This window comes from Pleurodeles waltl, chromosome 4_2 (assembly GCF_031143425.1).
Source record: "Pleurodeles waltl isolate 20211129_DDA chromosome 4_2, aPleWal1.hap1.20221129, whole genome shotgun sequence".
NCBI lineage: Eukaryota > Metazoa > Chordata > Amphibia > Caudata > Salamandridae > Pleurodeles > Pleurodeles waltl.
The window spans coordinates 894,831,861-894,844,924 of record NC_090443.1 but is presented as its reverse complement, the minus strand read 5'-3'; the positions used below and the strand labels follow the sequence as shown (position 1 = coordinate 894,844,924).

Genomic DNA, 13,064 nt, shown 5'->3' with positions numbered 1-13,064 from the left:
GACCTGTTGCCATCAGGAGAAAGAGTTGTTTTAGTGTTAGCTGATTACACTTCCAAATGGGTTGCAGCGAGGTGTGTGAGCACTGTTACCACAAGGACAGTATTTGAGTTCTTAAAAGTTGTTTTTGCTTCAGACGGGATTCCCAGGTCACTAGTCATGGATAATGGAGTCACATTTTTTTCGGGTGAAATGAAAGACTTCTTAGAGGAGCTGGGTAATACTCATTTTCGCACAGCTCTCTATGCACCTCAAGCAAATGGGTTTGTGGAATCCATAAACAGGTTGGTTAAAGTGTCCACACAGATGGCACTGGAGAAGAAGGTTCCATTGAAAGCTGTTCTCAGAGAGAAAGTGTGGGTACACTCAGTGTTTGAGGAGTAGGTTGGTGGGGTTGAAGCTTAATTCAGTGTGGTTGAAATGTGATGAGAGGATGAAGGTGGTTGACTCAAGTGAGGTGGAAAGATACCAGAGGAAATACAAACACTGTTTCAATGGCACCCACAATGTTTGTAAGCGAGATTGGCAAGTGGGTGACTATCTTTTTGGGAATAAACCAGGATAGACACCAAAAGGGTGATCCAGATATTGGCTGTAGGAAAATGGCTCCTTGTTGCAGTTACGCCGCCACTTTTTGCCTGATATTGATGCTGACTTGACTGAGTGTGTGCTGGGACTCTGCTAACCAGGCCCGGCACCAGTTTTCTTCCACTAAAAATGTAACATTGTTTCCACAATTGGCACACACCTGGCACACAGATAAGTCCCTTGTAAAAGGTACCAGTGGTACCAAGGGACCTGTGACCAGGGAAGGTCCCTAGGGGCTTCAGCATGTGTTGTGCCACCCTAAGGGCCCCTCACCTAACACATGCACATTGCCATTGCAGATTGTGTGTGTTGGTGGGGAGAAAAAGGCAAAGTCGACATGGCATCCCCCTCAGGATGCCATGCACACAAAAAACTGCTTGTAGCATAGGTAAGTCACCCCTCTAGCAGGCCTTAAAGCCCTAAGGCAGGGTGCATTATACCACAGGTGAGGGCATAGCTGCATGAGCAATATGCCCCTACAGTGTCGAAGTACATTCTTAGACATTGTAAGTACAGTGTGGCCATATTAAGTATATGGTCTGGAAGTTTGTCAAAACGAACTCCACAGTTCCATAATGGCTACACTGAACACTGGGAAGCTTGGTATCAAACTTCTCAGAATAATAAACCCACACTGATGCCAGTGCTGGATTTATTGAAAAAAATGCACACAGAGGGGGGAATCTTAGAAATGCCCCCTGTATTTTAACCAATCTTTCAGTGCAGGACTGACTGGTCTGTGCCAGCCTGCCACTGAGAGATGAGTTTCTGACCCCCTGGGGTGAGAGGCTTTGTGCTCTCTGAGGCCAGAAAGAAAGCCTGCACTGGGTGGAGGGGCTTCACACCTCCCCCCTGCAGGAACTGTAACACCTTGCAGTGAGCCCCAAAGGCTCAGGCTTCGTGTTACAATGCCCCAGGGCACTCCAGCTAGTGGAGATGCCTGCCCCCCGGTCACAGCCACCAATGTTTGGCAGCAAGTCCAGGGAGATAATGGGTAAAAAAAAAACTCTGCCAGGTCCCCCCCTAAGGTGACCAGAGCTAAAGTGACCCCCTCCTTGGAATCCTCCATTTGTTTTGGTGGATTTAGCCCAATAGGAATAGGGATGTGCCCCCCTCCCCAAAGGGAGGAGGCACAAGGGGGGTATAGCCACCCCCAAGGACAGTAGCCATTGGCTACTGCCCTCCAGCCCTCCAGCCTCTAGCCCAATAGGAGCAACCCTGAACCCAGAAAATCAGATTCCTGATGACCAGAAACAAGAAGAAGGACTGCTGACCTGAAAGCCCCGCAGAGACGACAACTGACTTGGCCCCAGCCCTACCGGCCTGTCTCCAGACTCCAATTACCTGCAACAGCAATGCATCCAGCGAGACCAGCGACCTCTGCTGACTTAGAGGACTGCCCTTCACCCAAAGGACCAAGAAACACCCGTGGATAGCAGCTCTGTCCAAGCAACAAAGAAGAAACCAACGTTAAAGGGACTCCAGCCTCACTCTGGAAGCGTGAGACCCCAACACTCTGCACCCGACGCCCCCGGCTCGCGTCCAGTAGAATCAACACTGGAGAGAGGACCCCGAGGTGACTCCAATGACGTGGACACCCTGAGACGACCTCCCTGCACCCCCACAGCGACGCCTGCAGAGAGAATCCAGAGGCTTCCCCTGACCACGACTGTCCGGTATCAAAGAACCCCACGCCTGGAAGAAGCACTGCACCCGCAGCCCCCAGGCCCGAGAGAAACCAACTACCAGTGCAGGAGTGACCAGCAGGCGGCCCTCATTGTTGCCCAGTCGGTGGCTGGCCCGAGAAGCCCCCATGTGCCTTGCCTGCATCACCAGTGACCCCCAGGTCTCTCCATTTATTTCAACCTAAAACCTGACACCTACTTTGCACACTGCACTCGGTTGCCCCTGTGCCCTGAGGGTGTATTTTGTATGCCTGTTTGTGACCCCCCCAGTGCTCTACAAAACCCCCCTGGTCTGCTCCCCGAGGACACAGGTACTTACCTACTAGCAGACTGGAGCCAGAGCACCCCTAGTCTCCATAGGTGCCTACGTTACTTGGCCCCTACTTTGACCTCTGCACCTGACTGGCCCTGTGTTGCTGGTGCTGGGTGTTTGGGGTTAACTTGAACCCCCAACGGTGGGCTGCCTATGTCCCGGAGACTGAACTTGTAAGTGCTTTACTTACCTGAACAACTAACCTTTACTTACCTCCCCAGGAACTGTTGATTTTTTGTCCACTTTTAAAATAGCTTATTGCCATTTTTGCCAAAACTGCGTACATTACTGTTTTAATTCAAAGTTCCATACTTACCTATGCTAAATACCTTACAATTTATGTACTTACTTGAATTCTGAATCTTGTGGTTCTAAAATAAATTAAGAAAATAATATTTTTCTATATAAAAACCTATTGGCCTCGAGTTAAGTCCTTGAGTGTGTGTTCTAATGTATTGCCTGTGTGTGTACAACAAATGCTTAACACTGCCCTCTGATAGGCCTACTGCTCGACCACACTACCACAAAAATAGAGCATTAGTATTATCTAATTTTGCCACTATCAACCTCTAAGGGGAGCCCTTGGATTCTGTGCACACCATGTCTCACTTTGAGATAGTATATATAGAGCCAACTTCCTACACTGGCGACCTAAGCGCATCGATCGTGTAAAGAAGAATGTGGTAGTGTTGTGTGATGGAAGTGTCTGGAGTATGTCCGGGTTGGCCAGGTGTGATGAAAAGCTTAAACGTGACAAGGATACTTAGTTGGATAGTAAAGAATCCAGGGAGCTAGAAGGTGGAATTTGTCATAGTTTGTGTACAAAGAAAGCATCATCTTACTTAATGGACTATGACTTATGTGATCGTCCACTCCTGCCTTCAGCCCTAATCTCCACTCAACAGTACATTTACAGTGTTTCCTACTCATTAGCTATCAGTGAAGATCAGGAGATACTACCCAGTCATGAAATACCTGTCAAAGTGGCAAGCAATTGTTCTGAAGTGTCAAGTCACTAATGTATTAACATGAGACCTCTGTATTTCCAAATCACAATGAATTATGACTCAAATATCACCTAAAAAGGTGCCCGTAATTCAGGCAGTGGATTGCGGGACGGGCTGTGCATGGGGCTCCTGACCTGCCCAGGCCAAGTGCATGGGCAGTGCAGGGGCCCCCAGAGGCCCCCGATGCCCCCATGCCACCAGTCTGTCCATGGTGGTGTAAATCACCACGGACAGGCTGGTGGATGGGGACTCGTAATCCCCAGGGCACTGCTGCTTGCAGCGCTGCCCTGGTGGGTTACAACCGCCGGGACTGCCAGGCTGCAGGCAATGTGGCAGTATGGGTGGCATGCAGCTCCGCCCCGGTCATAATGAGGCGGTCGGACCGCCATGACCGTGGCAGTCCGACCGCCAATAAGTCTGGCGGTCTGAAGACCGCCAGACTCATAATGAGGCCCTTAGTGAGCTGACTGATGCATTACTAGAGTGCTGGGCCCGACACGCACTGGTGTCACAGCAACACAACATGGTGAGGCAGGCCTCCAAATTATTGTGCCTATGGTCTTCAAATGCCTTTATGTGGCCCTGGAAGTAATCGGAATGGAATTCATTATATTTTGCTCCATTGAGTGAGATAGGCGTATTAACCATGAAAGACTCAAATAAATAGAAACTGGCATTTTATACAGTTAATGGTAACACTACCTTGTTTCCGGAAAAGCCAACAAACTCTAGCAATCGCAAAATCCGCGTTGGCAGCATCGATAATGTCTATAGGAAGTAGAAAACGGACTTTGTTATGCTCAGCATTATTAGTCTTTCCTCACTGTTCATCAATGTAAGTAACTTGTGAATCAATAATATAATTACATTTAAGTATAGTAACTTCGAGGGATTTTGAGTTCATTGGATACCTTTTTAAAGTAAGTGTGCAGGTCAACTATCCAAGGATCGAGGGATTAAAGGAGGGACAGAGGCAATGTTTCTTCTCTTCCTTTCTTTGCTGTTAAATTGCTGAAGCTGAAGCCTTTTATTAATCGAATATTAACAAATAAATGCATGTTTATAGAGGATTAAGGGCTCTACTTTTTTCGACCAGCACGTCCTTAAACTTTACCCAAAAGCTGCATTATTTATACAGGATTCAGCTACTCACAAAAGTTAATTATTTGCCCAGGAGCAGATACAATTACCTCCTGGTTGATATTCAGAATTTTTGACTTTTTAATTCATTATTTCAACAAGGGATTTACAAAAAGATGTAAAAACGTCATGGGCCAGATTTTCAAATAATTTTTCTGGCATACCCCCCAACTACATCACCTCACTACATTGCCCCTTGCTTCACTCCATTGCCTCCAGTACACGGTCCATTGTCTCTATCCAGCACATCTAATACATTGCCCATTGCCTCACTCCATTACCTGTAGTACATTGCCCATTGCTTCACTCAATCACCTCCAGTACATGCCCCATTGCCTCACTCCATCACCTCCAGTACATTGCCAACCACTCGTATTGCAACTTCTTCCTACATCAGCTTCTCAACACCAACTACTGCCCTTGCTGCATCGCTCCCACTACAGGCTGCCTCTCCTCACCTCTACTACATTATGAGGCATAGCATCATTTCAGCAAAGTTAGTTTAGGGTAAGTTGTACTTAATTAAAATATAGAGTTATGGAACGTTTATAAAATAATTTACAGTAGAAGGCACCAAATCTTCCCCACACGCTTCCAGAACTACTTATATACACGTTTATATTGTATAAAAATTACAGTGCAGTAGGTAAGTAAAAACTTTAAAAATGTGATACTTCATTGAATTTAGAGATCAGTTTACGAGAAAAGACAGTTTGAGGGTTTCTCCCAGTGATATTGAAAAAAAATATGAATGGACTATTGGAAGCGGCCAAAGTTTGTTAAGATTAAAAGAAAACATTTCACAAAGGGATTGAGACTCTAACTAATGACATTTTTAGAAAGTGATTTTATTGGGATCCTAAAATTGGTCAAAGCATGATCCGATTTAAGCATTTTGACAGGCGTGTGACTGTCATTCAGGCACATTACATGCTACATCCCACCACACCACAACTCAGACTCTATGATCGGCATCCCAGAGTCCAGTGAGCCGTAGTCTATTTTAAGCAGGATAGTGTTCACCTATTCTACGAAGCTTGCCATGAGGTTCCTCCTGGTACTCACGAGTGCTTCAGGGAGTTCCAAACTTTCGAGAAGGTCAGAGTTCACTAAATGGAAGTAAGGATGCTAGCATAATCTTGAAGCGGAGCAGTGAGCAAGCAGGAAGAGAGTACCTAGCTGGCAGATGTTGGCGGGACAGTGGTGCCTCGAGTTTAAGAAACAATGACATGCTAGGTTTTTTAAGGTTCCTTTAAACTACAGGAGTTAACAACGAGACATATAAGGGCAACTGACCGAGGTCTGCACTTTCCAACATCTGAGAGGGCAAAAGGATCCTGGGCTCGTACAATGTTAGAGTTACGGTAGAGAGCCTTGGTAGCAAAGAGTTGGAGAAGTAAAGAAGGAGAAACAATCTAGTGTGAGATTGTTCACAGCCCAGGCATGAAGATATGTTGCCATTTGCACTCTACACCTTAGCAACCAAAAAGACCCTGTTTAAGCCAGTTGCTGAAATGTGGTGCCCTCTTGTGGCTACAGGTTGTGGCAAATGGTACTTTCTGAAATGTCTCACCAGAGCATCCTACAATCTGCTCATATTTTCAAAGTACGCCCTCATGCACAAGCTGATCATAGTTGACCAATCATCGGGCAAGAAAAGAACACAATCTCTGCTTAACCAGCATTGGCTTAGAACACATTCACTTCCAAAAGGGGTTTCTGATATGGCATCTGTGATGTTTTTGATACCTGTTAATACCTACCAGGTTGAAAGCCCCGACTCCGAGTTTTATACCCCCTTCAAAATGGCAGTGGTTTTCTCCTTTTGCGTAGTTAGAGCACTGTTCAAGACTGTGTAGTTCCCTTACAAAAGAAAAATGTTGGAAAATAATTAGAAACACAGCATGGCAAACTGACCACTATTTTAAAAACATCACAAAATGCCTGACCACCGAAGCCTAGTTTTTAGTTGCTGATACACCCTCACAAACACATGAATTATGAATCATTTTATCATATCTCACTGAAGATTTTATGATTTATAGATTTGTAGAAGGTTGGTATTAATCAAATTTAGTGCATGAAAGTGTATTAAAACTTAGGTGACCAAGCATGAACCCGGTATTGCAGAGTAACCAAACCTAGAAACTTTCCAAGGACTATTTCGACTGCGGAATTGTGTCACTCACTGTTTCAGAAACACAATTTGAACGGTGGTGTGGATGGAAAGGACTTACTTTTGCCCAACTTTTGCTCTTTCTTCAGGCGGCTCTAATGCTGAGCACTACATGGACTCTTACAACATAGTAAATGTTTGTTTCTTGTGGTAGGTTTGTCACGGAGATAACAAATGGGATTCAACACAGAAGTCATGTTTATGTGCCTAAATTTATGTGGCAGAATTACACGACTGGGAAAGGTTTCATAACGCAGGGCTTTGGTTGGTAATGGATAGACAGTTTTCGGAGGTCTTTCAGTACACAATCAGATGCCTCAGATCCTCAAACCGGTGCCTACTGTCAAATTGTCTTCCTGATCATTTAGCTAAAGGCAATCCGGTGACCAATGTTTTCATGACCCAGGCTCCCCCTTATGGAATTCAAGACCTCTTCATGTGAGACTCGAATATGACCACTTGAAATTCAAAAGATCCTTAAAGATTCATCTTTTCATCTTGGCATTTGGATAATCATATCCTCTCTACAACCTACTTCCTAACCGTATGTAAGAAAGTACCCTCTTGCCTAGCACGTTACACCCATTTTCACTGTATGTATGTTTGTTTTTTGCCCATGTGTCACTAGGATCCTGCCAGGCAGGACCCCAGTGCTCATAATGTATGCCCTGTGTGTGTTCCTTTTGTGGTGCCTTACTGTATCACTGAGGCTCTGCTAACCAGAATCTCAGTGTTTATGCTCTCTCTGCTTCTCACAATGTTCACTGCAGGCTAGTGACTATTTTCACCAATTCTCATTGGCACACTGGAACACCCTTATAATTCCCTTGTATATGGTATCTAGGTACCCAGGGTACCAGACTGGCCCATCTCAGGAGAGGGTAGAAAAAGGGGAGGCTTCCCAGTCAAACTCAGGGGAGTTCCCTTAAGACGCTGGGGAGGGTTCTTACAAAGTCCTGCCCCCTAGCAGGCCACCTAGTTACACTGGTAGTGTTAGAGGGTCACACATTAGTAGAGCATCTTTCACTCCTAAAGGCCAGGTTACTAGGATCCAGCCAGTTAGGGACAGGTCTCTCTCTGCCAATTCCCAAATCTCCTCTGTATCCAAACATTCCCAACCGTCCCACCCTGAGGATAACTTAATGGAAAGGGAACTCAGAAAGCTGAGGTTGGAAGAGACCAGACTGAAGCCTAAACAGCAGCAGCTGGCCTTAGACAGGGAATCCCTAGATATAGAGAGGGAAAGACAAAGAATGGGGTTAGGTCCCCATGGTGGCAGCAGCAGTGTTTCAGATAGTAATCCTGTTAGGGAGCAAGATTCCAGAAACCTGCATAAGACAGTCCCCCCCTTACAAGGAGGAGGATGACATTAATAAGTGGTTTGCTGCACTTGAGAGGGCCTGTATGGTACAGTTGGCCCCTCAAAGGCAGTGGGCTGCTATCTTGTGGCTATCTTTTACTGGAAAGGGTAGGGATAGGCTCATTACTGTCAGAGAAAGTGATGCCAGTCATTACAAAGTTTTGCAGGATGCACTCTTGGATGGATTTGGCTTAACCACTGAACAATACAGGATTAAGTTCAGAGACACCAGAAAAGAGTCCTCTCAAGACTGGACAAAAGTAAACATTCTGAGTCTTTATCAGGCCCACAAAAATCCTCTGGGGGTGGTGGGTCCAAATCCTCTTCAAACAATCAGAAAAAGCCTTGGTGTTATTTATGTAAAGTAAAAGGCCATTGGGCAAGTGATTCCACTTGTTCAAAGAAAAACACCAAACCTCCCACCACCATAACCCCAACTGCAACCTCTAGTACCCCTAGTAATAGCAGTGGTGGTGGGAAGTCTACTACTAATAGCCAATCCAAGGGTGTAGCTGGGCTCACTATTGGCAATGTAGTTGGGGTTGGTCTTGTTAGAGAGACCACAGAGGCTGCTTTAGTCTCTGATGGTGGCATTGACTTTGCCACCTTGGTTGCTTGTCCCCTTAATAAGGGAATGTACAAGCAACTACCCCTAATCAATGATGTTGAGGTTGAGGCCTACAGGGACACAGGAGCCAATGTAACTATGCTGATAGAAAAACTGGTCCACCCTGATCAACACCTACTTGGTCAGCAGTACCAAGTGACTTATGCTCATAACAACACTCTTAGCCACCCCATGGCTGTTGTGAATCTCAACTGGAGGGGGTTACTGGTCCAAAGAGAGTTGTGGTACCTGTAGATTGCTTACTGGGCAATGATTTGGAAACATCATCTTGGGCAGAAGTGGAGTTGGAGGCTCATGCAGCAATGCTGGGCATTCCTGGGCATATTTTTGCTTTGACAAGGGCTCAGGCCAAGAAGCAAAAAGGACAGGGAAACTTGGATCATGGAACAATGGGCCAAGTGCTCCCAAAACCTAGGGGTAGAAAGGGTAAATCCCTGCCCACTATCCCTCCCTCTACAGATGATTCCCCTTTTGAGGAAGAGGAATCCTCTCCCTGTGCAGAACCTACACCAGAGTAGCTGGCAGCAGACACTGCTAAGCTTTTGTGTGCAGGGGGGCCTGCCAGGGAAGAACTGAGTGTGGCACTGTAGGAAAGTAGCATCTTGCCTGGCATGTAACCCCTATTTTCACTGAATGTATGTTTGTTTTTGCCCATGTGTCACTGGGATCCTGCTAGGCAGGACCCCAGTGCTCATAATGTATGCCTTGTATGTGTTCCCCGTGTGGTGCCTAACTGTATCACTGAGGCTCTGCTAACCAGAACCTCAGTGGTTATGCTCTCTCTGCTTTCTAAAATTGTCACTGCAGGCCAGTGACTAATTTTACCAATTCTCATTGGCACACTGCAACACCCACATAATTCCCTGTATATGGTACCTAGGTACACAGGGTATTGTGGTTCTAGGAGATCCCTATGGGCTGCAGCATTTATTTTGCCACCCATAGGGAGCTCTGACAATTCTTACACTGGACTACCACTGCATCCTGAGTGAATTAACGTCCACGTTATTTCACAGCTATTTTTCACTGCACATAAGTAACCTATATGTCTAACCCTCACTTGGTGAAGGTTAGGTGCCAAGCTACTTAGTGTGTGGGCACCCTGGCACTAGCCAAGGTGCCCCCACATCGTTCAGGGCAAATTCCCCAAACTTTGTGAGTGCGGGGACACCATTACACGCGTGCACTACACATAGGTCACTACCTATGTGTAGCGTCACAATGGTAACTCCGAACATGGCCATGTAACATGTCTAATATCATGGAATTGTCAACCCAATACCATTCTGGTATTGGGGTGACAATTCCATGATCCCCCGGGTCTCTAGCACAGAACTGCCAAACTGCCTTTCCGGGGTTTCCACTGCAGCTGCTGCCAACCCCTCAGACAGGTTTCTGCCCCCCTGGGGTCTGAGCAGCCCTGGTCCAGGAGGGCAGAACAAAGGATTTCCTCTGAGAAAGGGTGTTACACCCTAACCCTTTGGAAATAGGTGTGAAGGGCTGGGGAGGAGTAGCTTCCCCCAGCCTCTGGAAATGCTTTGATGGGCACAGACGGTGCCCATCTCTGCATAAGCCAGTCTACATTGGTTCAGGGATCCCCAGCCCTGCTCTGGTGTGAAACCGGACAACTCCCAGGGGAGGTGCCCAGAGCTCCTCCAGTGTGTCCCAGACCTCCGCCATCTTGGATTCAGAGGTGTTGGGGCACAATGGACTGCTCTGAGTGGCCAGTGCCAGCAGGTGACGTTAGAGACCCCTCCTGATAGGTGCTTACCTCTTTTCAGTAGCCCAGCCTCCTTTCTTAGTAGCCAAAACTCCTTTTCTGGCTATTTAGGGTCTCTCCTCTGGGCTATTCCTCAGATAACGAATGCAAGAGCTCACCAGAGTTCCTCTGCACTTCCCTCTTTGACTTCTGCCAAGGATCGACTGCTGACTGCTCCAGGACGCCTGCAAAACTGCAACAAAGTAGCAAGAATACTACCAGCAACATTGTAGCGCCTCATCCTGCCGGCTTTCTCGACTGTTTCCTTGTGGTGCATGCTCTGAGGGCTGTCTGCCTTCACCCTGCACTGGAAGCCAAGAAGAAATCTCCCATTGGTCGACGGAATCTTCCCTCTGCCAACGCAGGCATCAAACTTCGGCATCACCTGTCCTCTGGGTCCCCTCTCATCCTGACGAGCGTGGTCCCCGGAACAAAGGAGCTGGGTCCAAGTTGGTGGAGGTAAGTCCTTGCCTCCCCACCCCAGACAACAAACGTGTACTGCGTGATTTGCAGCTGCTCCGGCTTCTGTGCCCTTCTCCAAGGATTCCTTTGTGCACAGCCTAGCCTGGGTCCCCAGCACTCCGTCCTGCATTGCCCAACTCATTGAGTTGGACTCCGACGTCGTGGGACCCTCCTTTGTGACTCTGAGTCGACCGCTGTCCTCAGATCTTATAAGTGCCTGCTCCGGTACTTATGCGGGTGCTGCCTGCTTCTGCGGGGGCTCTCTGAGTTGCTGAGTGCCCCCTCTGTCTCCTCCTCCAAGGGGCGACATCCGGGTCCTTCCTGGGCCCCAGCAGCACCCAAAATCCTCAACCGCGACTCTTGCAGCTAGCAAGGCTTGTCTGCGGTATGTCTGCAAGGAAACACTTCTGCAACCTCCAGCACACCGTGGGACATCTTCCATCCAAAGGAGAAGTTCCTAGCCCTTTTCGTTGTTGCAGAATCTTCAGCTGCTTCCACCCAGAGGCAGCCCTTTTGCACCTTCATCCGGGGTTTAGTGGGCTCCTGCCCCCTCAGACACTTTTGTGACTCTTGGACTTGGTCCCCTTCCTTTACAGGTCCTCAGGTCCAGGAATCTGTCTTCAGTGTTTTTCTGGTGCTTGTGGTTCTTGCAGAATCCCCTATCACGACTATTCTGTCTTTATGGGGTATAGGGTAAATTTAATCCTACTTTTCAGGGTCTTGGGGTGGGGTATTTTGGACAGCCTTACTGTTTTCTTACAGTCCCAGCGACCCTCTACAACCTCCCATAGGTCTGGGGTCCATTCGTGATTCGCATTCCACTTTTGGAGTATATGGTTTGTGTTGCCCCTAGGCCTATGTCTACCTATTGCATCCTATTATGATTCTACAGTGTTTGCACTACCTTTCTTACTGTTACTTACCTGTTTTGGGTTTGTGTACATTTAATTTGTGTATATTACTTACCTCCTAAGTGAGGGTATCCTCTGAGATACTTTTGACATATTGTCACTAAAATAAAGTACCTTTATTTTTAGTAACTCTGAGTATTGTGTTTTCTTATGATATTGTGCTATATGATATAAGTGGTATAGTAGGAGCATTGCATGTATCCTAGTTCAGCCTAAGCTGCTTTGCCATAACTACCTCTAACAGCCTAAGCTGCTAGAAACACCTCTATTCTATTAATAAGGGATAACTGGACCTGGCACGAGGTGTAAGTACCACAAGGTACCCACTATAAGCCAGGCCAGCCTCCCACACCGTACACCTAAGACCATTGTTGTGTTTGGCAGTATTCTGATATTTTCTGTATATACGTAATCATTACTAATGTTATGATTTGCAACATCTTGAAATCAGAATGTGATTTGGGTGCATTATCTGAGTGTTCTCTCGTGTTGTGTGCTCCTGTTCTGGCACAACGGCTGTTAGTTGGGCAGTTGGGGAAGGATCACAAGACAGAGAGTACGCTGGTTGATGGGCTTGTATATTCTACTCTTATCCTCCAATAAACCTGCTTACATTATTTACCTGCAAGACTCTTGCCATATGTCAAGCGGTACACAACCTACAACATATTTGGTGAGGAGGATGAGATGTATGAAATGGACTCCTCAAAAGTGACAAAGTTTCAAGAGCAGGATCCAACTTCTGTCGCTTCATGGAAATACACTGAGGCACTCTTTGTGTAACTATCATTTGGGCTTCTGTGTGATTGTCGAGCAGTCTCGGAGAGGTCGAGTGGACACACCAGTGAGGAGGCATGACAGGCAGACAAGCATGTGGTTCTTAGGTCAGGCATCCGTGCCCATTCAATCAATCAATCATTCAGTTTTTATAAAGCTACTCACTCGTGAGGGTCTCAAGGCGCTAGTGGTGGGTCTGGGCCTCGTCTTGAGGTTCTTCCTGAAGATGATGAGAGATGGGCTTTGCCTGAGGTGCGTGGG

At 46.9% G+C, this 13,064-nt stretch overlaps 1 protein-coding gene across 2 annotated transcripts in view; it reads right to left on the bottom strand.

Annotated features, from left to right (window-relative positions):
- TTC39A (tetratricopeptide repeat domain 39A) overlaps positions 1-13,064 on the bottom strand; it is a 553,301-nt gene that overhangs the window by 138,925 nt on the left and 401,312 nt on the right. For both annotated transcript variants that reach the window (XM_069232685.1, XM_069232686.1), the window contains exons 7-8: positions 6,494-6,593; positions 4,293-4,358 (exon numbers count right to left, since the gene is read on the bottom strand). In XM_069232685.1, the coding sequence (XP_069088786.1) occupies positions 4,293-4,358; positions 6,494-6,593 (166 nt within the window). The remainder of the gene's footprint in view (positions 1-4,292; positions 4,359-6,493; positions 6,594-13,064) is intronic.